The 27527-nt window shown below is 47.4% G+C and overlaps 1 protein-coding gene across 4 annotated transcripts in view; it reads right to left on the bottom strand.

The window, feature by feature from the left end:
* LOC135811929 (uncharacterized) overlaps positions 1-25956 on the bottom strand; it is a 98048-nt gene extending 72092 nt beyond the window's left edge. For all 4 annotated transcript variants that reach the window (XM_065325195.1, XM_065325197.1, XM_065325196.1 and 1 more), the window contains exons 1-4: positions 25762-25956; positions 21206-21256; positions 12342-12662; positions 541-930 (exon numbers count right to left, since the gene is read on the bottom strand). In XM_065325195.1, coding sequence (XP_065181267.1) covers positions 541-930; positions 12342-12662; positions 21206-21256; positions 25762-25807 — 808 coding nt within the window. In that variant the 5' untranslated portion in view covers positions 25808-25956. The remainder of the gene's footprint in view (positions 1-540; positions 931-12341; positions 12663-21205; positions 21257-25761) is intronic.
* Positions 25957-27527: the final 1571 nt, after the last annotated feature.

Below are 27527 nucleotides of genomic sequence, written 5' to 3'. Positions count from 1 at the left end.
TCAAAACCGAAATGGTGAAAATAGGTTAAAGTCCGGTGTCCAGGTAGATGGCTGGTGGAATGATTCTCTACTGTTAGCAGTGACTGTGCTGTTTACATGTGGAATTTACCAAAACGCTTAGATAGGTATTTGGTGCTAGGCGTACTGCTCGCGATACTGGTATTCTTCCAGCACTAGATAATGTGTTACCTTCATTAGAGGGGTTAAGATGCACGGTATTTCCGACGTGACGTGCAGTTTCACGTCGAATTTGGCGTAAAACGTCGACGTGAGCTTCACGTCACTCGCGTTGTTCTTCGATGCACGAGCCAAATAACGCGAGCTGAACTTTCACGTCAAGTCAGAAATACTGTGCATCTTAACCTCTCCGTTGTATGTACCCCAACCTTCATGAAGACAACGTGTCGTACAGTGTACGACTGGGCTGGCAACACTGCTGTCCATAGTAGCAGTAACAGGTTATACATCTGAAATTGTCAGTGTTCACATCATAATTCTTTTTCACTCAAACCAAGTAATTCTGAACATAATAATACCAACCTTGGATAGTGACAGAGACAGTGGAAGATTTTGATTTGGAAGCATTTACACATGTGTCAATCACACTTTGTGGACGCGGAGGATTTGAGCCCATTCCATAACAATCAAAGTGTGTAGTATACGATGTCGTACAGATTACATTAAAGGTAACACCTGATGTATCACTTTCTGTAAACACAATCTGTGAATCATTCTGCTGGAAGCTGAACGTTGAGTTCACCATATTCCTAGGTGTCACCGTCTGTATCATCTGTGTGTCCAGAGTTAATGTTGAGTTCCAAGATGAGTTGAGAGGAAAGTTTCCACTTGATATGCATGGTATGTTGTAAGTAGCACCAGTGTAGATTAAATTCTGTGATGTAGGGAATGGTCCTGACTGAATCTGTTCAGCTGTACAAAAAGGAGACATGGAAACAGTATAATGAAATGTATGAAAAGACTGTCCACGTCAGTACAGTTTATAATGCACCCAAGAAGACCAAATAAACAACAGGTCATGCAGTGACGGGAAAAGCCGCTTCCTGCAAGAAAAACGACTCTCTGAGATAAAAGACTTCGGAGGGCAGAAACCTCGATCAATAATTTGTCAACGATATTATTACTAGTAAGTTGGAAGAGTATTTTCAATGGAACTGACAGTTTCACGCTTGCCCCGTCATCAGGAAAACACGTTTCTGGTATGAAACGGGGAATACGGTCAAGGAATACAGTGGAACCATGCATATACAGTCCGTATCGCCTACAAGGTTGGCGGCTATAGTAATATACCGGATATGAGTCGAGCCAAGCTAAAAGGTGGCTTAGGCATAATTTTTGGAATTTTCTTTTTTCATGCCAAAGTGATGTCTATAATCCAACTTCCATCATGGCTAGTATCAATGACACTAAGGATTCCAAGACCTTCCCAAACTCCAAGAAAACATGGGACACCAAGTGGAGACAAAGCTTAGCAGGTGTGCAAGCAATACAAGAAGAATGAGCACTTGTGTTCTAATCAGAAGATCCAAGAAAGAAGAAATAACAGATCTACATTTCATCATGACTCATGTCATTTTATCATGCAATACGAATTTTCATATCCTGCATTATGATGTTGTGACTATATTTTTCGCTGGGTTGGGGAACGTCACATCTTACCAAGACAAAACGTCATACTCTCTCCGATCACCTATATCAAGATGAACTAATCCTTTCATGTTGCTAGTTGTGCTGTGCCAGAGATCTAGCTCCATTGGTGTACTGCCCTCGCACCTACATATACTTGGTCCGACTTATTAAAATGTGCGTTTCGCTTCGAACGTCAGCCAAACAAATTCAAATAATCTCAGGACGAAACAAACTTTCCAGCTACCTAACACTATCCTTCAGTTGTCGATTTGTGATAATGAAGAAGAAATGGCTCCAACCCCAAAGGAGGCAGCGTCTCAGGATCCTAGTCGACTCGAGCATTTTGCGTGCAAATTCTGTCGTCAGAGGACTCCTGTTGCTTCCCGCGCAACACAGAGAAGGCCTGGTGCTGAAATCAACACCCCACTGCGATGGGGAATTGTCACGGAGTACCAGAAACTCCTGGGCGATCGTTCTCGAGTGCTTCCTGGCGGATTGAAATCACTGCAGTCGCTGTTTCCTTGGAAGCATCAAGTTCAGCAAACGCGTCATCCAGAAACTCGTGCAGAAAGCACCTGCATCACTCCGTCCAGTTTGTGCTGATCTCTCTCGCAATCGTTCACGATGTGGCGGCGAATCAAGAGCACAGAAGAGATCGTCGAGAAGTTGATCGATATAAACAACCGCCCTTGAGGTCGACTTTCAGGCGACAACCTGGCTGGAAAACGGAAGTGCAGAAAGGGTGAATACGTGAATGGTGCGGAGTCCTCACCGACTCCTCGGAGCCGCGATCGCGATGCGTCACAAGATCGCCAGTCTCCGGGGCCAGTGAATTCGTGAAACAGGCAGGGAAGAGCACGCATGGTCTGATGCAGCTGACTGTGTGACAGTCATGTCGACACAGATCAGACTCAGTAGTTTTACGCGCGCGGCACACGGTGATGAGAAGTGATTTTTTTATGCGTGGTGGTTTACTTGTTCGCCTCATTTGAAAGTGTTGTGGCAGCGTCAGGCGAAAAGACCTACAGCCACCATTCTGGCAGTCGTACTGCACGAAGAGGAGGCGAAGTCGATCGTCTAAATCGTGCCTATGGAGTGAAAAAATCAAGGAAGCGCAGTGTAGCTTGGAGGAGATGAAAAAAAATGTCGCCATTTTGCAGGTTGACGCACTTGAAGAAGCGCCCTGAGACACCAGCAGAGATGAAAACTAGAAGGTTAGGCCAAGAAACGACACAGTAGTTATCTATCTATCGTCTCTTGATCGATTTTTTAGTACAGGTGTTCCTTTGGACATAGGCTTGAGTTTTGAAGGGAAGACCACATTTTAATAAGTCGGACCAAGTAGGTCCAGTAGACTGCACATCGTTAACAAGCGGCATTGGTTCTCTGTCCGTCCTAGTCCATGTCATTCTCCTTCCTTGCCATGGATGTAGACGTCTCCCCATAGCTATACTCGCCGCTCTAGTCGTGGCCACGACAAGAAACACAGCCACTATGAATGAGCGACTCTTCCTTGTCAAGTAGGTTTGGGCGCATATGGATACAGAATGTCATCCTGCTCACCTCTGTTAGCTGCTCCCGGCTAATGATGCCCCCTCACACCGGAACACAGGGGTTTTATATGATTGGATAATTTATAGAAGTATTCGAGAAGAGTGTAGACAAGGAGAACAGGACAACGACAACTCAAGACGGACTAGACTAGAACAGAACGGAACCTGGAGCATGCGCTCTTCTATCTGAGTGGCTCATTGCCAAGGGGAACGAGCGGGAAATACGAATAGTGAGTAGCATACATACACCTATTACACTGTGCCCCCCTAGCTAAAATTCACGTCCACGGGAATGAACGAAATACCTAGGAAACAAACAAAAGAAAACAAACCAAATAATAAACTCAGTCCAGGACATAGTCAGCTAGTCGAGCAGGTGCAGTGCGAACACGGCCAGAACGACGAGAAACAGGAGAAGAAGTACGGACCGGATCAGACGACGGCGGCTGTAGCGGCGGAAAATCATCATTGGACAGCGTAATCGGGTCAGGACGAGAAGCAGTAACGGCAGGCGGTTGACAGTCGGGAGGACGGGAAGCGGCTTCAGGCGGACGAACAAACTTGCCACTGGCAGCATCATATCGGGTGAAACACTCTGACAGAGCAGGATCAGCATACGGAGCAAGAAGACTCTGAGGCTTGAAACAATCAGGTGACGACGGTCCAGCGGCAGAGGAACCAGGAGGACGAATAAAAACGGCCGGAGGAATAATCTCGGCAGCCGGAGGAACATCAGCAGCAAGTGGCATTTCATCATCAGCTGACAACGGAACATCACGGGCAAGAGGCGGCGGACTCGGCGGAGGAGACGGGGCAGCATCTTGCGGCGGCGTTCGTGCCAGTGGGGGAGACTCACTGTGCACATGTGCTTCAGGTTCGGCTAGCAAGCGCGACAGACCATCAGCATTCAGATGTTGGCGACCTGGACGGTGGACGACTCGGAATTCATATTCGGATAAACAGTCAAGCCAACGTGCTTTCCGTCCGCGGGGTTCCTTCAGGTTCCGGAGTGCAGTCAACGCAGTATTGTCCGTCCTGGCAACAAATGGTCGTGCCAACAAGTAGTGCCTGAAATACTCCGCAAAATAGACCAGAGCAAGGGCCTCACGATCGCTAGCATCGTAGTTGCGCTCAGCTTTCGTCAGTACACGGCTGCCGTACCCAATTGGTCGCTCAGTTCCATCCTGGATCTGGCTGAGGACTGCACCAATCGACACATTGCTCGCATCGGTGTCCAGAATGAATGCACCTGCTGAAGCTTCAAACTGGGGGTACGCCATCACCGGCGCACTGGCAAGCGAACGCTTCAGAGCCTGGAACGCCGCTTCGCAAGCTTTCGACCACGCAAAGCGAGCATTCTTGCCTGTCAGAGCAGTCAGCGGAGCAGCACGCTGGGCGAACCCACGGATGAAGCGGCGATAATATCCAGCGAAGCCAAGGAACTCGCGGACAGCTGTGACAGATTTCGGAGTCTTCCAGTTCCTGACCGCGACGAGTTTGGCTTCATCCGGGGAGATGCCCTCCGCTGACACGCGGTGTCCTAAGAAAGTGACCTCCTCCTGGAAGAAGGAGCATTTCTTCAGATTGAACCGCAGTCCAGCGGACCGAACTCGCGCGAACACGCGCAGCAGAATCTGGAGTTGGCCAGACAGCGTTTCGCTGGCATTCAGGACATCATCAAAGAACACACGGCAGAATGGCTGGGCCGGTGTGTTACATAAGCCACTCAGGACTGCTTCCATTACGCGCTGAAATGTCGCTGGGCCATTCCTGCAGCCCATCGGCAGAACATTAAACTCAAACAAGCCCAGTGGCGTGGTAAATGCCGTTTTAGCCTTGTCGCTTCCTTCCATTGCTATTTGCCAGTACCCTGACGCTAAGTCAAGGGACGTGAAATACCGACAGCCAGACAGGGAATCAAGCATGTCATCCGCCCGGGGAATCGGGTAAGCATCAGGCTCGGTGACAGAGTTCAACTTCCTGTAGTCGATACAGAGTCGAAGAGAGCCATCCTTCTTTGGCACCAATACTATGGGTGATGCCCACGGACTAATCGATTCTTGTATTATGCCTTGCTTTAACAGCGTATTCAGTAGATCTTGCAGAGCCTTCCGGCGGTGATATGGAATCCGCCTGGTAGGTTGTTTTATAGGGTCATTTTGTCCTGTGTTAATTTTATGAGGGAATATGTCACAGTAGCCATAGTCATCATCATGCAAGATAAATAAATCGTGGTTATCATGAAGTAGTTCAGTGAGCGTGCGAGACTGTTCTGTGGAGAGATGATTTTGTGCGTTGATATATTCATCGATGACTTTCTTGCGTTGCTCAGTTAGCGGGATCGGGTCGGGTGAAACTGAGGAAACCATAGCTTCAGTGTCGTCAATATGTTCACAATCTGTAGGAATTTGATGAAGTTCGGCAACATTGGTATTTTTATGAATGAGTATAGGATGATTTGCATGATTTTCAACAGCCACAACCACACGTGTTTGGTTAGGGCCAACAGTTACAAGACTAGGAGTCACTGCCACATCTGGATGCTTCGCCATAAAGGACTCCAATGGATCTGCCACGCAATCCATCGCAACCGTGCACACATCAACAGCTGCACAAGGCACCAAGACAACATGTCCTGCAGGTACCGACAACTCCATCTCAAACACCACACGAGATGAGTATACCAGAGGGTCAGCCACACTCTCGGGCGCACACGCCGGGACAACGCCAGGTTGAGCCATGGGTTCAACAACCCGTGCAGACAATGAATCGTCAAGGGCAACACGAGAAGAATACGACGAAACAGGTACATCGTCGGAGCATGCATCAGAATGAGGAGTATGAGTATTACATGAGGGGGAAGTATTACGCGGAACAATACGATCATAGGGCGTACGTGACGGAGGACACCCAGAACCAGAAACATGCAACGGAACAGACACATCGCCAAACATCACAACACCACGAGCAATGTCTAATACACCACCATGCTGCAACAAAAAATCGGAACCAAGAATCATGTCGCAGTGAATACCAGGAGAGACAACAACCGTGTGCTGGAAAGACAGATTTCCTAGCGACATACACAGATCCATGGATCCAACGACAGGACGTTGTGCACCATTGACTGCACACAACCGCGGAGCAGACTCTAGAGGAGGTCGCTCTGTCAAATTAGGCAACAATTTAGAATGCACTAACGACACACTTGAACCAGAATCAACAAGAGCAACAACAGGAGACGAAGACGAAGACGAAAGACAAACATCAACGTGCACAATAATGGGTGAGGTCGCACCACATACCTCCTCGAGGGGCTCCACTCGGACGACTGACGGCGGCCCCGTGTCACCAGTCCAACCTAGTTTTTTGCGTGCGGGCAAGATGCAATGAAGTGGCCCTCTTCACCACATCCATGGCACACTCCACGGACAGGCCTCGCAAAACTCTGGCCACGACCACGACTAGGCGCACCAGCACCAGCACCACGAGCAACAAAACGGACATGGTCTTGCTGGGGTCGGGTGGGGCGATACAGACTCACGCTCTCCATTTTCGCCTCCAAAGCAGAGAGACGCGAATCAAATCTCGACAAAAGCGAAGCCAACTGCCAACTGGTCTCGCTCAGATTCCGATTTCAGTGGACCGACTGCTGTGTACATGGTGTTGGGGTCACGACCATGAGCAGTGCGACCGGGCTTCACTTCCGGAGCCATGGCAGCAGCAAATACGGGCTGGGCGTACTGGTGAGGTACGGTGCGGGCCTGCTCGCGAGCATAAATAGCACCTACCTCGATAGCCTTTTGGACCGCCGCATCCAAATCAGTGGGCCGAGGTGACGCCAACGCCAAGCGCAAATCCTTCGATGCCTGGCCATCAATAAAAAGTTGCAAAAGCATTGAATCAAGCAGTGCACCTTGTTGTCCTGGGTAGGCTCGACGAGCGAGCCGACGAAGTTCCGTGGCATACCCGTGCTGAGTTTCACTCGCCAGCTTCACTCGCTGGCGAAGACTGGCCTCGTGCATCAATGCTTGCTGGGGCGGCTCAAGACGGACATGCAGAGCCTCGACTGTGTCGGAAAAGTTCATGTCAGGCGTGTGAGTTAGAATTTCGGTGAACATCTCATGAGCTGTACCAACAAGGCGAGCAGGTAGTAGCCGTAGCTTTTGGTCGTCGTCGTACCCACTCAACTCGCATGTGTGGACGAAATGCCTCATGTACGTGGTGAAATCTTGGCCTGGCTGATATCCGAATGTCTCAGGAAGCAAAACTGGCTTCGGCAGTGGACGTGCATGTGGTGTGTCTGTGTCCGGCAAACGAAAACGATGGGACAACCCTTGTACCGGCGAACTCTCGCGCTCTTCAGCAATGCTCATGTCACAGCCAGCTTCAGCGAAGCTACGCTCTAGCTTTTCTTGTCTCTTGGATTTCGCTGAACGGCCCATTGTGAAAAAAAAAATTGTTTTTGTATTTTTGAATTTTCGAAAAAAAATATTATCTGCAAAAATTTCCCGTGGACTCGTACTCGATCGACTATCGATCTCAATCTATTACGTAACCTATCGTGCGTAGCGGCAAACAACTAAATTTGGCAGAGACAATTCCAAATAGGCAACTACTCTACGGACACAGTGTAGCTACACTCTACTACCCAGCTAGCAGATATCCTAACAAGACACTAGACAGCAGCCAGTATGCACAAAACACGGACACAGAAAATGTTCCGAAAATGTTTGGCCAGACAGGTTGGCGCCAATGCTTGACCTATGGACTGTAAACCATGGTAAACAATGCATGCAACTAGAAAACGACGAGCAGAAAGAAACACAATGCAGAAAGGAAAATATTGACGAAGAGAGTGGATGAGGATATGGTTTCACTTGCGTGGGCCTTCGTGGTTCTTCATAGTCGGCGATCTCCGAAGGCGTACATACTCCGCCAGCGATGTAGTGGTGGACGTTTGCCGCTGCCACCAGTGTTAGCTGCTCCCGGCTAATGATGCCCCCTCACACCGGAACACAGGGGTTTTATATGATTGGATAATTTATAGAAGTATTCGAGAAGAGTGTAGACAAGGAGAACAGGACAACGACAACTCAAGACGGACTAGACTAGAACAGAACGGAACCTGGAGCATGCGCTCTTCTATCTGAGTGGCTCATTGCCAAGGGGAACGAGCGGGAAATACGAATAGTGAGTAGCATACATACACCTATTACACCTCCACATTCTCTAGAAGCTCCATTACGATCTCTGGCAACGCTGAGGAATCCCCACAACGATGAAAGAGGGAACACTGAAGAAGTGTGCCTCAAACATAAAAAGGCTTCTCGCTTCATCCGCTTTCAAACTAAATATTTCCTTGAAAGAGAATATTTTCGCGATCGCGCTCGAGTAGAATTTTGCCAACTGTGACGTTTTGTTGGTTTTCTCGACTTTTTGGCAAAACACGAAGCCACTTATTAGCTTGGTGCAGCTCATAGTAATCAGTTTCTCAAATTCATTTACATTTGCCATAGCTATGTATACACAGTTATCGTGTATAGTAATAATCGTCTATAGTGATATATTGCCTATAGTGATCAAATTCATATTTCAAAAGACCTTTATTACACTATTTTTGCATCGGTTATAGTGATTGATGTAAAATCAAGCGATGTCAGAGGACAACAGGGTGTTACTTCTTCGTTAAGAACTTGTCCAGTGAATGTTGTTTGGTGAGTTTTGCTTGTACAAGTTGCCAAAATATGCCTCCATCATGAGGAAATCCTGATTTTGTGTGTCAGGAGCTACAGCCAGCTACATGACATTGTACAATCATGTACATGTATGTAGTGCGTATGTGCACGGCGCTGAGTCGTTTGACACCCCACTCGCATACATTGCATGCAGGATTTGGTCATAGTAATATGTCGCCTATAGTGATAACATGCTCAAAATCAAACACAAATGCTATAGGCGATACTGACTGTACATGCTCTCATATCCGCACATACACACACACGGACCCGTGAACGCGTATAATAAACAACAACACACAAACCTATATACTCACTCCAACACACAACTAGACGTCCTCAATACCCCAGACACGCACCCAAGTCCACACTCTCACACACTTTCACACATACGCTCACACTCATCCTCTCTCTCTCTCTCTCTCTCTCTCCCTCCCTCCCTCCCTCCCTCCCTCCCTCCCTCCCTCCCTCCCTCCCTCTCTCTCTCTCTCTCTCTCTCTCTCTCTCTCTCTCTCTCTCTCTCTCTCTCTCTCTCTCTCTCTCTCTCTCTCTCTCTCTCTCTCTCTCTCTCTCTCTCTCTCTCTCTCTCTCTCTCTCTCACACACACACACACATACATAGACACACACACACACATACATAGACACACACACACACACATACACACACACACACACACACACACACACACACACACACACACACACACACACCTGGTCCGGGTCCCGGTAAACACTGCCATTACGGTCATGTGTCCCTTTGCGGGGCCGACAACTTGGAAACGACGAGCGACGGCAGAAAGTCGGCAGTCTGCCGAGAGGTTAGGGACCATATTCAATCGGCACGGCGAGAGAGCCATCTTTGGCATCGATGGATTTGGAATCCACCAGTAGAGCGGCAGCACCGACCACAGGCCCCACAGTGCGCCTTGCAGCATGAGAGGACGAGCCGCACATGCGGCGGCGGAGGAGTCGCCTGAGCAGCAATGGCAGACACCGCCGCCCGGTACGGAGCCTGAGACGATGTCGCGGAGAGAGTCCGGGAGTTGGGGCACTTGTGGAAAGCCAAACCTCCAGCACTGCGGAACCGGCGCTCGCATGAAGAACATTGTCAGCTACCTCTCTGTTCCGATACAGGTTTGCGGCGCTCATCGAGGCCTTTAGGACGAGGCAAACCACTCCTGGAGAAGAGACGACCAGTGCCTTACAAACACACATACACACACACACACACACACACACATACACACACACACACGCACACTGTGACACACTTTGACTTTGACCTTGACATACAGCTGCCATTAAATTGCTGAGCTGCCTTCATGAGGAGGGAAACAAAGGAGTAGCATCACAGCGTCGAGGCAGAACATCCGCTCTCATGTCGTTGCATATCCTGCTGCCTGCGATATCTCTCGCTGCACGCACAGCAGATCTTGAACTTGAGACGCTCCCTCGCTGTTGGTCGCTTGCCACACTCGCAATTTTGCCATTCAAATCCAGAAGCAGATCGAAAGCACGGGTCACATGACGGGCACTGGAATGGACAACAATGTTGGTGTTGAAGCACTAGGCGAGGTGCAGGATAGCCAGAGTCCGCTGGCTGTTGGGTGGAACCTGCGAGAGGGCCCTTATGTACCTTCAGCCCACCAGCACTCTTGAACCACCTACCACAACGCTGACATGACTTTGCACCAGGCTGTTGGCTGACAGGAAGTTGACGGGCCGCACTGCACATATGCCGCTTGTACCCAGACGCACTTAGATGGCGGTCGCAAAGTTGGCTTAGACGATGGTGGTGGAGGCACTACATCAACGACACTTGATCTCCACAACGGTCGATTCTGGGTTGTTGCAAAACCATTGTGTATTCAAGGAGCCTAGGTCGTGATGAACACGGTCCTTGAGCCGAAGGCGTAGACCTAGTGCCGGACGAGCCTTGCTAAACCATCCAAACAACTGTTTAGGTTGCCTGGTATCCTGCATACGTGCAATATGTCCAAGGCACTTCATGCGTCGCTTGCAGATGCAGGTGGATAAAAACACTGGCTTTCCCCATCTTTACCTCAGCTCTCCATTGGTCACAGAATCTGACTTTTGATCTTGCCGAGACCCACCCAAAATGGTTGGGTTGGTTGTGTTTATTTGAATTCGCAAACTCAACGGACTGAGCATGTCCAAAGATAAGGAAGCGAATGAGGTCCAAGTAACCCAGGAATGGAAAAAACTCGGCAAAGAGGCAAGATGATACGCAAGCAAGAGTGATGAAAACCTTCAATGCAGAAGTCGTTACGTCGCAGGACTGGACAACACTCCATGCCGTACAGTAGTACCGACACCACACATGCGCTGTCAATCAATCTCTTGGTGCACAATGATGGGTTGCCATCATCAAAGATGCAGCGAAGAGCACCAAACGCTCGTGATACACTGGCAATCCGGCGAGCTCAGCTGACACGCTGCTATCCGGCGATATGAAGCTGCCAAGATACACAAACGACGAGATCCATTCCCCCTGTTGACCAGTAATATACATCGGGAGATGGTCGGCATCAACACTGCCAGTGCCACATACCAGGAACCTAGTAGAGACGTGCTCTGCCACCATGCATTTAGTTTCGCTGCTATGTGACTACTTCGTCAGCGTAAATGTGAGCAGGCATCATGTGCATGTATGGATGAGTGTCACTGTCACTGTGAATATGTTGTGTCTGAGTCACTCAGTGGGCGGCCTGGAGGTGGTCAGTGTATGTGTGAGTTTGTGTGTACTTTGTCCTGTTGACGCAAGGAACTGAATACCGTACTAGCAATATATATGGTCGCAGTGAGGCCATGAAGCGTTACACTGGCACATGTTTATCGCACGCAGGGCGTTACATGCAAAGTCGCAGAAGAGCCGTTACACAGGTTTCTATATTGCCGCAGTCCTTTTTTTGCTATTGCAGGACTTCCTGCTGCGTCCAGTTTTGAACTTTTCACCACGCGGTTCACGTGCTTTCACAGTTTTCAGCCTTTTTTGCAATGAAAAGAACGCCGCACCCCGCTGGACGCGCGTTACGAACGCAACGAAAATTTGTCGCACTAGCCTGGTCGCGCGTTACGCCGCACCCCCTGCGTTACGCGTTACGCGGCAACACATATTGCCAGTACGGTAAAAAAGCTCTAGAACTGTTCATTGTTGACTTCAGCAGAGATAAATGGTACACAGCATGCTTTATAAAGATACTCCTCGCGTCTTATTGCAACCAAGAGTGCCGCAACTCGTCTGATACATTGCTTGCGTCATATGCAACTTCGTGATCAGGGAGGAGGCTTTCTGTTGCTCGGGCGTCTCGTTTTAAACCAATGCGCTCTTTGTCTTCACATTCCATGCATCAGAAAGAAAGAAGCCAGTTCATACTTACCTACAATGTTGAGTTGATATATCTGTGTTGAGTTGTGATCCACTGTTCTGCAATGGTACAGTCCAGTGTGTGAAGTGTTCAGTATAGGATGTACTGTGCTGTTCACCTGTGCACTAGTAACTCCTGAGAAGGCACCTCTCTCAACCAACACTAGACTACCATCAGTTTTCTCTAGTCGAATGAATGGTCCTGATCCACCGAACACAAAGCATACAGGTAAGTAACCGGTAACATAGGCTGTAGGTTGTCCATTACCAAAAGTCTCTATGTATGGTGGTATTGTTTGTCCTGTACCAAAAGCACCCAGTAGGACAGCTTGACCTGCATGAGCATACACAACAGTACAGTGTCACAATACTAGCTCATTACATTACTAACACTGGGACTAGGTATTGGGGAAACAATACTTCATGTGCCGCTATAATAGACCCTTTGCACAATAGCGGTCACGTGATCCGAGATGGGGCATCCTCTTCGATTTTTGTCCAGAGTATCAGTTGTTGAGCATGGTGAAACACTGTATTTTTCCATTTTGGAGATGGAGGAGAGAGTGTCGAGTGGTTTGCCATCGATGGCTGTGGAACCCGTGGACGAGCTGTCAAATAAAGAATGGTCTGTGAAGGAACTGAACAGTTTTCTGCTGAATGAGGGTGCGTATCTGTCTGGAAAAAGAAGGAGTTATTGGAGCGGTAAGTTTACCGCATTCAGTGGATATTTCGGATTACTGTAGATTGAAATTTATTTTTATTTTCTCTACCTTCTCTCCTCTGTCGATGTAGAGAACGCTTCTCTATGCAGAACCCTGATGCTCCTAGAACTAAGAGGGGCACCAGTCTTCCTCGAGTGTACCTTCATCATGCCCAACATGTCATGCGTCCGAGTGGATGAGTGATGAACTTCTGTTTCCCAGAGTGAGTGCCACACCATGCGTGCTGATCTCCAACGCAGGGGCAAGTCGCCGACGACAGTGAAGAGGGAGCTGATGTAGTAGTGCTGGTGAAGAAACCCGTGGATAGTGTCCATGAGTTTTACTTTGGTGGCTATGTGCATAATGTGAAAGCCTGTCATATCGTGCACACAGTCACAGCTCGAACTCAGAATACTTTCTCCGCACACCAGAGCGATGAGGCTGCGTCTTTCTGCACTTCAACATCAGCAGCTCGAGCAGCATCAGCAAGCAGTCGATCTTCCTTGCAAAGACAGGGATGGGTCATGCCTTTTTCTCAAGCTCCAGAGTCTCTTGGCAGGGCGTTCAGCGTCTTCGCAAAAGCAAGGATGAAAGTCGTCATCGACAAAGTGTTCCGAGCACAACGCTGTCAACAATGTCGCAGCAAACTGCGGCCCTCTTCTCGCCAGATAGAGAGGTTTCAAGAGTGTGGAATGCCAGCATAACCAGGGAATGCATGGAAAGACAAGTGGGTTTCTTAGACTAGCCACTAGGGATGACGGTTGCTGCAAACAAGAACCCAACAGTGATCCTTGGAAAGCATTTCGGAACTTCTTCCTTCAGAACTAAAAAAACTTCAAATCAAAAAGGCTGGGAAGTACATACATGAACATCGCGTCTGGACCGTGAAAACACAGCCTGTCACAGGAAACTTGATCACGTCCTGCAGCAAACCATGTATGCTGGTTGCATGCCAAGTGTGCAGCGCGTGCACAGCATGCCCCGTCTCGACCCCTTTCGCTTATTGTGCAAAGGGTCTATTATAGCCAATGGGAAGGAAATGAAAGATACTTTATACACAAAAAAGGAGAGAAATGATGCTTATACCACACCTGACTTTGGAAATAGTGTGAAATATGCGCTCGCCCAAAATCACTCTCTGAGCGAGAAAATTTTGGACAAAAATGGTTCTTCATTCTCCATGTGTATCCGTTTGCTCACATCACATAGCTGATGCACGGCAGGCGATGTCCACATGTAGTCAGTTTGTGCATGGGTTAGTGCCTGGCACATGGGCTATGTCACAGCGACTGTTCTCACCATCATATCTCAACTGTAAGTGATGCTGCGCTGTACCTTTAACATCATCACCAACTCTTTGAGGCTCTTAAAAGCCGTCTTATAAAGCATTGCCAGAGGCGCAATAGCCACGTTGTCCCATTTACAACTTACCACGAGGCCGATTGAGCCCATGTGGTGGACACCGGAATGTACAGCTGCTATTAGGGAGAAAGACAGCCGTTGGCTCTCCTGGAGAAAATGCCCCAACGACCTTCCACTCAACCAAGCTTTCCTCCGCTCCGTTACCACAGCTGCCAACATCATAAGGCGATCTCACGAAGCTAAAGAGGCCAATATCCATCACACCTTCTCTAATGACTCACCCAAGGACAAATAATGGTGGACAAATATAAAGTATCCTTGAGGAGACTGACATAACACAGACATTCCTCTCATTGTTGGTGCGGATGGAAGGGAGTGGGCAACAAGCAGTGAGAGTTCGGATGCCTTTGCCACCTTCTTCCCAAAGAAGTGCAGTGTCACTGGCCAGGATTATACTTCTGACGGTTGACCTGACCTTGTCACAAAGGAATCACCGGCAATCCAAGCCATTCACTTTCGCCCGCCAACCGCCTACCGTTTCCTAACGCTACTCTACATATCAAAGGTTACTTGTCCTGACGGCATTTCAGCCCTGTCCTGAAGTAATGTGCAAAACAACTTGCGAAGCCTTTGTCCCAGCTATTTTGCTCTCTGTTTCAGGTGCGGAGTTCAATCAAAATCTTGGAAGACAGGTAACAGGGTTCCAAATCACAACCGGTCCTTGCGCTCGTTTCTGAAAAACTACCGCCCAGTCTCGTTGTTTTCCATATGTTTTTTTCTAAAGTAATGGAAACTAGTGTCAATCGTTAAATGAGCGCCAGCAGCTTCTCACTCCCCACCAGTTTGGTTTTCGCAGGGTCTCCCTATGGCATACGTACTATACGTACTTAACCTTAATAACGCCTGGGTGGGCATCATTGGCCAAGGCGGCGCGGAGTGAATTTTCGCAGTTGATATAGCCGGGGCCTTTGGCAGAGTCTCCCACGTGGGCCTCCTCTACAAGGTTCGTTAGCTCGGCATTACTGGAACTCTCCACAGCTTTTTATAGTCCTATCTCGACGGCTGTGCACTCCAGTGCTAAGTCCGCAGGCAGATATCTTCTCGCTACACAATCTCTGCAGGGCAGGCACAGTGGGTAGGTCAAATACCATGATTGAGATAGGAGAGGCACTTGGTTCAAGTCCTGCCTCGGATCGGTTTTTACAGCCGTGTCGCTACCCCCCACCCCCCCCCCCCCACAGTCAATTGGGAACTTGTGGCCAGGCCCAAGGGGTACATGGATGCGGCTAATGGGGTTCCTCGCCACTTGTGCCAGTGGTTGTGAGACTTATCCACTCACCCCCACCGTTAAGAGCCGCATCCGCCCCTAGGGTTTACTGGGTGTTAGTTGCCGTGGTAAGTTCCCTTCAGGAACGGACATGATATTTTCCATTTTTAAATTTTTTTGGTGTTATTAAGAGAGCATGTCTAAGAATACCAAAGTATGTGTGAAAGTGGATCTCTCCGATTGCGCTCAAATTTGGAGGTAGGTTCTCTTTGGGGTGTGGATCGCTTGTGCAAAGCCCTAGAAAAGGCTTCTGAAGGGAACCTTATAATTTGCATACCCCTCAAAACTTGCCGAAATATCACATTATTTATGGGTCTAGAAACGAGTCACGCCACAGCGTATACGAACAAGCTACGAACAAAACTCCATAAAGCCGACATTGCCTCACCTTAGAAGAGTTCCTGGAGCAGTAACGCTTAGCAACGCCAGGATCCCAGAAGACGAGGTCCATCACCCCCTGACGCTACAAATGTTCGTCTTGAAAATAGCCAATTTACAAGCGCTGGCAAAACAGCCAGCTACGTCCTCAATTGGCCAGAACTATACACCGGCAGATAGTAGAACACCTCTTCTAGCGCTGAGAACGTGCCCCCATCTTCCTTTTGGGGTTTTCTTGAAATAAACCTTTTCCAATTTTTCCACTCGACCATGCTGAAATACGGCCAAAGTCATACCTGCGCAGGAAAGCTCGCCCCTCAACGACGTCTCCTCAGCAATTTCTACTCCAACACTACTCCTAAGGCCCCAGAACAAAGTGTATTGTTGGCTCTGACAAGGAAAAGCAGCGGTGATCACTTGTCACTTCAAACGACAAGCTTCTCCTTGCGCCACCAATAATTTTTTGTGCGACTGTTGATGCAAACGTGACTGAAGTCCTGAGCGCAGTTTTTGAATTTTATTGCAAGAAGCACGGTGATATGGCGTGCTCTGTGACGTAGGATGACGCTTCCTGGATCACGACACACAGCCATCGATAGCAAACGTGCCTGGAGCGCTATTCGGAACAGACCATAATGGCAGAGGAAAGATGAGCTGCATTTCCTGCTTGATCTACTGAGAACCCCCACAAACTGTCCTAGGAGTGTTGCAATGGCAGCAAGCCGTTGAAATATGCATGGTCATGGAGAGTTATTCATCTTTCACATTTACCTCCTTCAATCCCGAACACAGTCCAACAGTAAAAGTCCCTTGTTTTCATTTCGATGCTCGACAAAAGCTGCTAGCTCGGTCGCTTTGTGTTGACTGGCACGCGAGCAGCACTGGCTACACGAACTTAAAATGAGCGTCAACTGCATGAGAGATTTCTTACGTCATAAAGAATGTGATTTCATAATCATTTCACTGGTCTTTGACCTACATGGTCAGGGAAAGTCCCGATTCATAGGCCTACAACACGGTCACCGTGTTCTTGAGCGCAATAACAACACAAGTGTGATCACTTCCAGACCAACGGGCGTTCAAGGCGAGTAACAAGCGCACTTGACGAAGGCGACTCTGAAATCTCGTGAGCCGTGATCCACGCGACTTGGCAAGTGGGCATTCTTGCGTCACAAGGCACGTGATTTCACCTTGCCTCTTGTAGTAAAATTTAAAGGGGAAGTTAAGGCAAAAATTAAAATTTCACCAATTGTAGTCTTCGGGGTGCTGAGTCGAATGGTCTTGGTCCGAGGAAGCTGAGACGCTCCCTTCCTACTTGAATCCCAATCGAACTCGTGCACTTCCACCGAAACTGGGTGACTGCGCCCTACTAGATGGGGATTTGTATGCAAAATGTCACTAAATGCGCCATTTCGTTCTTATAAAAGCACGGATGACCGCGATTGGCCCATATGTTGTAGTCTTTTGGACGCTGAGTCGACTGGTTTTGGTCCGAAAAGGCTGCGATGCAGCGTTCCTCCTTTATTCCCAATCGAACATGGTTGAACAAGTGGTCACGTGCTCCTGGGTGCCCAAATCACCTGGTCACCACGCCAGCAGGCGACAACTTTCACACCAAGGTTCAACTCGAGTTCAAATCGAGTGACAGGACTGCACCCAAAAAAGGTCAAACAGACTTGTTAGTTGTACCCTGCAGGCACGGTGACCAGGTGACTGGTGTACGCAGGAGCACGTGATCGCTTGTTCAACCATGTTCGATTGGGAATAAAGGAGGAACGCTGCATCGCAGCCTTTTCGGACCAAAACCAGTCGACTCAGCGTCCAAAAGACTACAACATATGGGCCAATCGCGGTCATCCGTGCTTTTATAAGAACGAAATGGCGCTTTTAGTGACATTTTGCATACAAATCCCCATCTAGTAGGGCGCAGTCACCCAGTTTCGGTGGAAGTGCACGAGTTCGATTGGTATTCAAGTAGGAAGGGAGCGTCTCAGCTTTCTCGGACCAAGACCATTCGACTCAGCACCCCGAAGACTACAACTGGTGAAATTTTATTTTTTGCCTTAACTTCCCCTTTAAGAATTGCGCTCATGCCTTCAGTCACTTTTGCATCAAAAGTCGCACAAAAAATTATTGGTGGCGCAAGGAGAAGCTTCTCGTTTGGAGTGACAAGTGATCACCGCTACTTTTCCTTGTCAGAGCCAACAATACACTTTGTTCTGCGGCCTTGGGAGTAGCTTTGGAGTAGAAATTGCTGAGTAGACGTAGCGGAGGGGCGAGCATTCCTGCGCAGGTATGACTGGCCGTATTTCAGCATGGTCGAGTGGAAAATTGGAAAAAGTTTATTTCAAGAAAACCCCAAAAGGAAGATGGGGGACATGTTCTCAGCGCCCGGAGAGGTGTTCTACTATCTGCCGGTGTATAGTTCTGGCCAATTGTGGACGTAGCTGGCTGTTTTGCCAGCGCTTGTAAATTGGCCATTTTCAAGACGATCATTTTTGGCGTCAGGAGGTGATGGACCTCGTCTTCTGGGATCCTGGCGAGGCTAAGCGGTACTGCTCCAGGACGTTTTCTAAGGTGAGGCAATGTTGGCTTGATGGAGTTTAGTTCATAGCTTGTTCGTATACGCTGTGGCGTGACTCGTTTCTAGACCCATAAAAAATGTGATATTTCGGCCATTTTTGAGGGGTATACAAATTTCAAGGTTCCCTTCAGAAACTTTGCCAAGGGCTTTCCACAATCGATTCACACCCCAAAGTGAACCTACCTACAAATTTTGAGCGCAATCGGAGAGATCCACTTCCACACATACTTTGGTGTTCTCAAACATGCTCTCGATAATTATTATGTGATTGACGCTGCCGATGCTCTTGCTGGCAATGGTAAGCTTGAGGCCTCCGAGGAAAATAAAAACTATACAGTTTAGTATCCTCAGCTCAGTGCCCTCAGGACGCTGTACTGACCTTGCAGATACCTACAGGCCGCCTTCATGAGTGGGGTTAGCAGTGGAAAGTGACGTTCAAGCCCGCCAGGTTACAGGCTATGACTTCTTTTTTTTCTTTCCAAAAGAAGCAAAAAGATGAACTCTCCAAAAACAGGCTATGACTGCTACCCTCCGAGGCACTGACCTGGACCTGCCCTAAATCCTGTTTGGTGACACCCTGCACTGGAGGAAACCAGTATTATCATGAATTTGAATTCGATTTGGCTCAAAATTGTCCTTCGCTAGTCACCTCAGGACCCTAACCATCCTCCTCCAGGAGCACCTTAGCTTTCTCCGACGAGCAGCTCATATTCTAACGCCAGCTGTCCAAACGACTGCAGTTCACCCCAGTCTGGCTGTCCACGGGACTGTTGCTGCTCTCTCCTTCATGTACAAAATGATGTTAATCACTGGTCCTCCTCAGCTACTTGCTGTAATGCCACCGCATAGCGTTTCTCCAGCCCATCTCAGAAGTAGGAACCTGCACAGTAATGCCAATAGCCACTCCTATCAACTGTCAGATCCCCCCCCCCCTGTGTCCGCTCCAACCGCTTTGAAGCAGTCGTTCCTGTACTGCGGTATTGGGGCATGGAAATCTATACCCGACACGCTGCTGTCGCAACACCCGCACAAAAGAACGTTTTCAGTCAAGCAGGATGAAAGGCTACAGATACCTGAGAGACAGCATTTTGGTACTGGGCAACAGATTTCCTGTAATGTTCGAGCTCGTTGCTTGCCAGACCCGCCAATTCGCGTACCTGGCCTGGCTCAGAGTTCTCAGCTGTGTTTTGCATGCATGGTATGTACATCAATCCAAAAACTGATAATTAACAATTTCCTTCTTTATCAAAATGTTTGAAGAACACTTCATGCATTTGAATATTTTGCAGGCAACCTGCCTACACTCAACAGAGCACTGTATTTCACACAAATCCATTAGAAATATCGTGTCAACGTTTCGGTCTTCAAGACCATTATCAGGATGATCATCAGAATGATGGTCACGAAGACCGAAACGTTGAAAAGCCTGCTTGCAAACGATTCTCTTTCTTTATCTTGTTTTTGATTTTCTGACAACTTAATGGTATACCGGCACTGTTACAGTATTATACCTCGACCAAATATGCTAAAAAAGAGCATATTATGCTCGTCGCATATCAGGGAAAACGTCCATAATACGCCAAAGGCTTAGCAAGATATGCAAGAAGATATGCCATAATATGTATAGATTATAGACCGGTTAGGAGGTCTATACAGGATATATAGACCGAGTAAAAGACCGAGGTCCCCCGAGGTCTGTTACGAGGTCTATATATCCTGTATAGACCAACTATGAGGTCTTTAATCTATTTATCGTGTTCTCCACGCAATAGTTTCTCTTCATATACGGCATAACCTTGTAATTCTATTATTTTACTATAGCCTATACCGCATTGTACGGCATTGCAGGATCAAGGTCATTGTTTAAAGTAGGTTCAGCATCGGTAGGACAGTAGCTGGTTGGTAAGGAAGAGTGACTGTTTCTTTTTTTAATTTGGAGAGAAAATTTCTAAGCCCAAGAATTTCTAAGGAGTCAAATAATTATAAGTAGTCAAATATATCGTGTATTTGACTAAGCAGTCAAATACGCGATATATTTGACCGCTTAGGTATAAGGGAAATTAGTGGGGTCAAATACTAAGAAGGCGATAAGCCAAAATATGCTCGACATAAGCAGAAAGTGTAGATCATTTCAGCTAGATTACAACCTTGGAATATTCATTGGCTTCACGGCTATCATGCATGTGGTGCAAATCAAAACACATGCGGAATAGTATGGCTGGCATGATTGCCCGTTTGACTTGCGATGTAAAATAAAAGCAATGTATACAATACATGTACATGCAATGTGCGTACATACACTACCGTACGGTGTCCTTTATTGAAGGCCTGGGTGGTTTTCAGAGCACTTCACAGTGTGCTTATAATGAAGACTGAGTACTATATTTTTTGAATGCCCTCCCAAGGTGTTCTATTATTGGAGACGTGTTAATATTGGAGACTGTGCTTATATTAGAGATAATACCGTATTTATTTTTATTACGAATTTGGAATTATAGTAAAATAATAAATGAATAGAAAATTACCTTTCACACCTTGATTCTCCAACCAGATACATACTGCCATGAGCCAGCAGGCTGTGCAGTTAATAAACCGAGAATAGAAACATTCAACAGTAATTAGTAACATTCAGTATTCCATACTATATGTGTTGCCGTCACGTGAACACGAACATGAATTCCGACACTTATTTTAGAGAGTATGAACGGGTGGGAAATAGCCCTTTCCCAAGGATGCTCGCCACTTTTTTCGCAACTCTTGGTTGTTTTTGGAAGAAATCGCAACTTTCACAACTTTCTTCATTTTCACGAACTAATTCGTAACTTTACGCAACCGTGAGCCGAGAAGCGCCTTGGAGGAGACCATTATGCAATCAACGGAATTCCGCCACCTTGCAGTTGATTTTCCCCATTTCTCTCCTCATCAATCCCTACTTCTCTTTGTACATACATCTACATCTACTGTTCTTTCAATCAAATGAACCCCTCGATAGGCACATTGCCTTTGGGTCATTTCATAATAATAATAATAATAATAATAATAATTAGACAAACATGCTCCACTTCGGGAACGGCGCCGCAAATCTCGACGCCCTTGTCCCTGGATTACAGATGAGTTAGTGGCAAGTGTTCGTGAACGGAACCGGGCACATCGTCTCTGGCTCCGAGACAAAACCGATCAAAACCTTCAAGAAGCGCACCGATCAGCTTGCTCCAAAGCACGGAAGTTGGACAGGAGTCTGCTGCGCAAATTGTACTTCACTAAAAGATGTGATACATCAGATCAATGGCACCTTCAGGCTGTCATGAACGATGGCACAGGCCGACAGAAGACACGGAAAGAACCTGAAGCGCCGCTTGAGTCGCTCAGTAAATTGTTTGGAGACATTGTGCATGACCCTATGCGGTCACCTGAGCTGCATACACCACATGGTCCAGCCTCTGCATCTAGCTTGTCAACATTTCAGCCGGTAAGCGTGTCTGAAGTTGCACAATGCTTGCAAACTGTGAGTCCTCACAAAGCATCTGGGCGTGACAAGATTCCTGGAATTGTACTGCAGCAGTGTTCAGACGTCCTTGCACCTCCATTTACCACCCTAGTCAAGGCATCCTTGACATCAGGTACTGTGCCAGTGTGTTTTAAAACATCACACATTAGTCCACTGTTCAAGAGTGGCGATAATCCTGGGATGCTTGGCCTGCATTAGCCGTCAACTGAAAGTATGTGCAGAAAAGAGGACTTGCAAGATCATGTAGGCAACGGAAAACAGAAAAACAAAACCTTGTAGTGAAAAATGTGAGTTAGGGATTGATTAGAAAAGCTCACGAGGAGGGGGGCTGTGGATGCACGGCTGGAGAGTCGGAAAATTGCACGAATTCCGGATTTGCTGGATTTGATTAAACGATTCTGCAGCTGCTGTTTCAGCGAAGGGAAGAATGCATTGGATGCGTACGTTAGTCGTGCTTGCAAAATGCCAATGTACAAAGGTCTGCGGGCTCTTATTGGCAGAGATCGCCCATTGCGCCATAGCTGGCTGATGGCGACTGACGTCTTCTGCACAACAATGAAGAAATGTGGCTGCCGGGATAGCTGGTCGTCAATGGTTACGCCAAGGTATTTGGGAGTGGAGGTGACAGTTAAGGCTTGATCCTTACATTTCACGACTGGTATGTTGCCAGTGAGTCCCTGAGGTGGAATTACCATGACTTGGGTTTTGCCGGTATTCAGCAGAAGCCCAATTTCGGTGAGCCAGTAGGACTACTAACTATAGACCATTGTCTTTGCTCCCTTTTCTGTCCCAGATTTTGGAGTTCTTTTTAAAGAAGCAATTCACAGCATACCTCACGCAACATAGCATATTACCTAGCAGTCAGTTTGCCTTCAGGGAAATGCACTCTGCCGAAGATGCATTAGTTCCAGCCGCCAACCGTTGGCTGTTGGCCTAACAAGAGCGTAAATACACGGGTATTGTGATGGTTGTCAAAAGCGTTTGACCGTATCCACCATCAACGTCTGATTGATAAATTATTCACCCAGGGAGTCAATGGCAGAGTATTATTAGTGTTGGCTACCTATCTGTCTGGTCGTTCTCAGCGTGTCAAGGTGTGTGAGGCTCTCTCTGATGCAGTCGCATGCTCAAGAGGTGTGCCCCAAGGCAGTGCTCTTGGGCCGCTTCTCTTTGTCCTTTATACGAGTGACATTTCCGACGTCATACCTTGCATTGTTGTTCATCAGGAGTTCGCGGACGACATCATCCTAGATTATTCTGATTCAGATCTGGACACTGTTTGCAAGACTTTGACTACGGCTGTGACATGTCTGTCCTACTGGCTCTCCGAAATTGGGCTTCTGCTGAATACCGGCAAAACCCAAGTCATGGTAATTCAACCTCAGGGACTCACTGGCAACATACCAGTCGTGAAATGTAAGGATCAAGCCTTAACTGTCACCTCCACTCCCAAATACCTTGGCGTAACCATTGACGACCAGCTATCCTGGCAGCCACATTTCTCCATTGTTGTGCAGAAGACGTCAGTCGCCATCAGCCAGCTATGGCGCAATGGGCGATCTCTGCCAATAAGAGCCCGCTGACCTTGGTACATTGGAATTTTGCAAGCACGACTAACGTACGCATCCAATGCATTCTTCCCTTCGCTGAAACAGCAGCTGCAGAATCGTTTAATCAAATCCAGCAAATCCGGAATTCGTGCAATTTTCCAGCCGTGCATCCACAGCCCCCCTCCTGGTGAGCTTTTCTAATCAAACCCTAACTCACATTTTTCACTACAAGGTTTTGTTTTTCTGTTTTCCGTTGCCTACATGATCTTGCAAGACCTCTTTTCTGCACATACTTTCAGTTGACGGCTAATGCAGGCCAAGCATCCCAGGATGATCGCCGAATTACTCGAGGACAGGAACAGCGGCTACTACAAAAGCCTTTCCTTCCTGGACATTCCAGTCGTCAGTCATTAACATTTGTGGGAAGCACTCTTGGGAGTGCCCTTCCCAGTGATATTCGCCTCCACAGTGCGGCTTTTGCCCTTCAACTGGCACTGAACAGAATAAATTGTAATTTGTAACCAGTGTTAATCGCGCTCCTTCCTTGCCTATACATTACTTCATGTTTTCTTTGTGTGTTCTGCACTGCATGCATACACATACACACACCCATTTGAATTATATACAGACTTAGTGCTTTTGCATTATCATGTTATGATTATTTTTAATATTTCCTTCTCTTTGCACTTGAAAAGACCGCCATTCCGGCAACAGGCTCTCAGCTGCACCAAATAAATAACTTTGCCAATATTTCGCCCATTGGGCATCATCAGGGCATTGAGGGCTGAGAACCTGGTGCCGGAATGGCGGCGTTTTCAAGTCCAAGGAATACGCTGGAACGGAGTTTGGGAATTCTGAAGAAACATTTCCTTCTCTTATAATATTATTTTCATTCTTAGCAGGAACCGGAGGTTTTGCCTCTGGTGAGATGGCAGAATTACCTGTGCTCTGAACGAATTCAAATAAAAGAAACAAACAAAACAAATGTAGATATATCTTTTGATACGCAGAGCTCACTGACTTGCCAGTTTGAGCAATTCAGCGAGTTAATTTCGAGCCTGCTCTGGAAAAATTATTGTCATTGTCATTATTATCAGGTTCTGCCTGACTGTCTCTGTGAGGCTGTGATGAGCCCGCCGATGTTCGCAAGTCGAGTCCCTCTGATGTCGATATGTTTGTGTATCATTTTGTTCACAGCGATGTGCCAGTATATACCGGTATGCTGTTGTATTTCTCACCGGCCGAGCGCAGCGAGGTAGGCGAGAAATGATTTCTCGAGAAATATTTTCAGTTGCAAATATGGCATATGGTGTGTTCTTTATTGTCGCTTCTTTTCCTGAATTCTTCAATCAGTTTTGAGTCTCACCAGTGTCCCTGCCCTCCTACCCTTCATTCCTGTGCATGTTGTCACTGTTTTTTATCACTTTTTGCCGTGATGTGCTTGCCATGCCTACATGATGCGTAGTCGTCATTGGGGATATAAAACCAGTTTTCCCTCACAACTGCGTCTGTCGGCGCGAGGGTTTTTCCCCGGCTGGCCCGGTCCAGGAAAATTAATCTGGCGGTCCCAAGTGGTTCTGCATCATGGCCTATTTCTACTATCCACTGGCACGCCTATTCTATCTTAGACTCTCTGGTCTCAGTCCTTGCTTCCATACCTCACTCGTTATCCGGTTCACATCTGGCTGCGGCCAGGTACCCTTCTCTTTGTGTGTTGTCGCTATTGCTGTCTATGTCTCTGTGTGTTCCAGTGTATGTGAAGCGAGAACCAATTTAATATATCTCGTAAAAATTATGTCCATTCACCTAATGTACATGTAGGCTCGCGTGTTCGAATGGTGTCAGATATCCTGCGGCGTACATCCTCTCCTAAATATATCCCATAGTAGTGTGGTAACGTCAGAATAGCCACGTTTTCAAAAAGCAGCGTTCACCTCCACACTCCATGCCCATCAGTTGTGCAACGATAGCCAACAAGTCATCTACTTCGAAGTAGTCACACCCATATGAATTAATGACTCACCTCTAAAACGAGTAAGCACTCCAATGGCTTTGCGTCTCCTTTCCATTGTGCACACAATATACGCAAATAAGCTGATACTGGATACTCGCCGCTGCTAGCAAGTACAACCTGGTTCTTTGTAAATATAATTCTACTTCAGGTCATCTCGTTCCAATGCGATCAGCACCAGTCGCGCAATGGGTCAACCACTTTGGACGCCGGTGTTTCGCACATTGGGCATGAGCACTCACGTTCTGTAGGGTGTGGAAGGGATGGGATGTTGCCAGACTTATCCTCACATACATGTACCTGGATGGTATCTCACAGCAGATACTAAAGTTGACAGTAAGACTGGAACTCAAGAGTCTATAAATAGAATAGAGAAGCCAGCTGGTGCAACCAAATGACAGGTATTTGACATCACTGTTGTCAGTCGTTCACAGATAAGTCACGGTTAACTACCGCTCACACGCGTGTTGTCAAATACGAACACCACCACTATCTCGAAAAAATCGGTAGAAAATCATGAAATGTGGAGCTCCGTTCTGCTGATTTCCAAGGGCATGTTGTTACAGTTCTGAAAGCTTTGTATTTCTGTATGTCATGTGATTGTCGCCTTGGAGTCGACCAATGACATATCGTGGGCTGGAAAGCGTGGTCATGCATGATCAAAGGTGATGGAACTAGATCCACTGCCCGTCTTCTAGTGACAACTGGCAGGAACGGAATCCACTGCGTTCATTGGCTCGCGAACTTTGCGCGTGTTTCATAAATACAAGGACAAAGGAAAGAGCAACTCAGTTAGTAGATCAACATAATAATATTATTATTATAGTGTGCATGTGCATGTTCTTTGGCTTTGGTGCACACAGGAAACACGTTCCAGTCACTTATACTTGGCCAGTACCGCTGTTCATCCAGCAGTCGTCGTCCAGATTTTGATTCTGATCTTGATTGTCGATCAACTCGATCAAATCCGTCGATCTGCTTTGTCACGCAGTGGTTGGCGCAAGGCCAGTTTCAAGAGTCGAAGGACTCGAAAATCGAGATTTGCTCAATATTTGTTGCACTTCTGAAGGGCTTTCCTGCTTGTGTATTTCGATTCATTAAATGGTTCGTGTTTGGACTCTGGAGTGACAGGGGTTGTCAGTTCAAATTTCTTGCCAGGCTTGGTAGAGATGACCACGCTCCAGTTACTGGCGTGCTGGCGTGTGGAGCGGTGCCTGGTGTTGGAGCGTGACGAGGCGCTTTCCGTCGTCGGGTAGGAATTTGGCAATGTTGCAATGTGGGAAGTGAAAATATTCAAATTTATTTATTTCCTGAAAACTAGGAACAATTTTACGAGACACGTCCTCGGTGGTAGTCCATTGTCCTGTAGTGCATGGTTCAGAAAAATATACGCCGCAAATTGCTCTCGCTGTGGCCGTTGAAATCTGTCTATCATAGCGAAGCAATTTAGTGATATTTGGAGATGGTGGCCATTGCGTTCCTAGATGTAGCCATGGCTCTATGTGGTGGTGATGTGAAGACTACTCAGGTGAGGTAATGTTGGCATGATGGTGGTTTGTTCTCAGCTCACCCGTGTGAGCGCTCGTTCTTGGACCCAATAGTCAGTCGTATTTTGGGCCCATTTCGAGGTGGTCCCCAGTTCCAAGGTGTCGTTAACTTACGCAACGAGCGCTTTCGCATGGTTGTTGTAGACCCCAAAGGAAAAGTGCTTGCAAAATTTGAGAGAAATCGAAGAGATAGCCCAGTCCAGCTTTTCTCAGACATGCTCTCTTAATTAA

This window comes from Sycon ciliatum, chromosome 3 (genome assembly GCF_964019385.1).
Source record: "Sycon ciliatum chromosome 3, ocSycCili1.1, whole genome shotgun sequence".
In the NCBI taxonomy this organism is placed as follows: Eukaryota; Metazoa; Porifera; class Calcarea; order Leucosolenida; family Sycettidae; genus Sycon; species Sycon ciliatum.
Note: the sequence above shows the minus strand (reverse complement) of the source record. Positions and strands in the feature narration are given on the sequence as shown.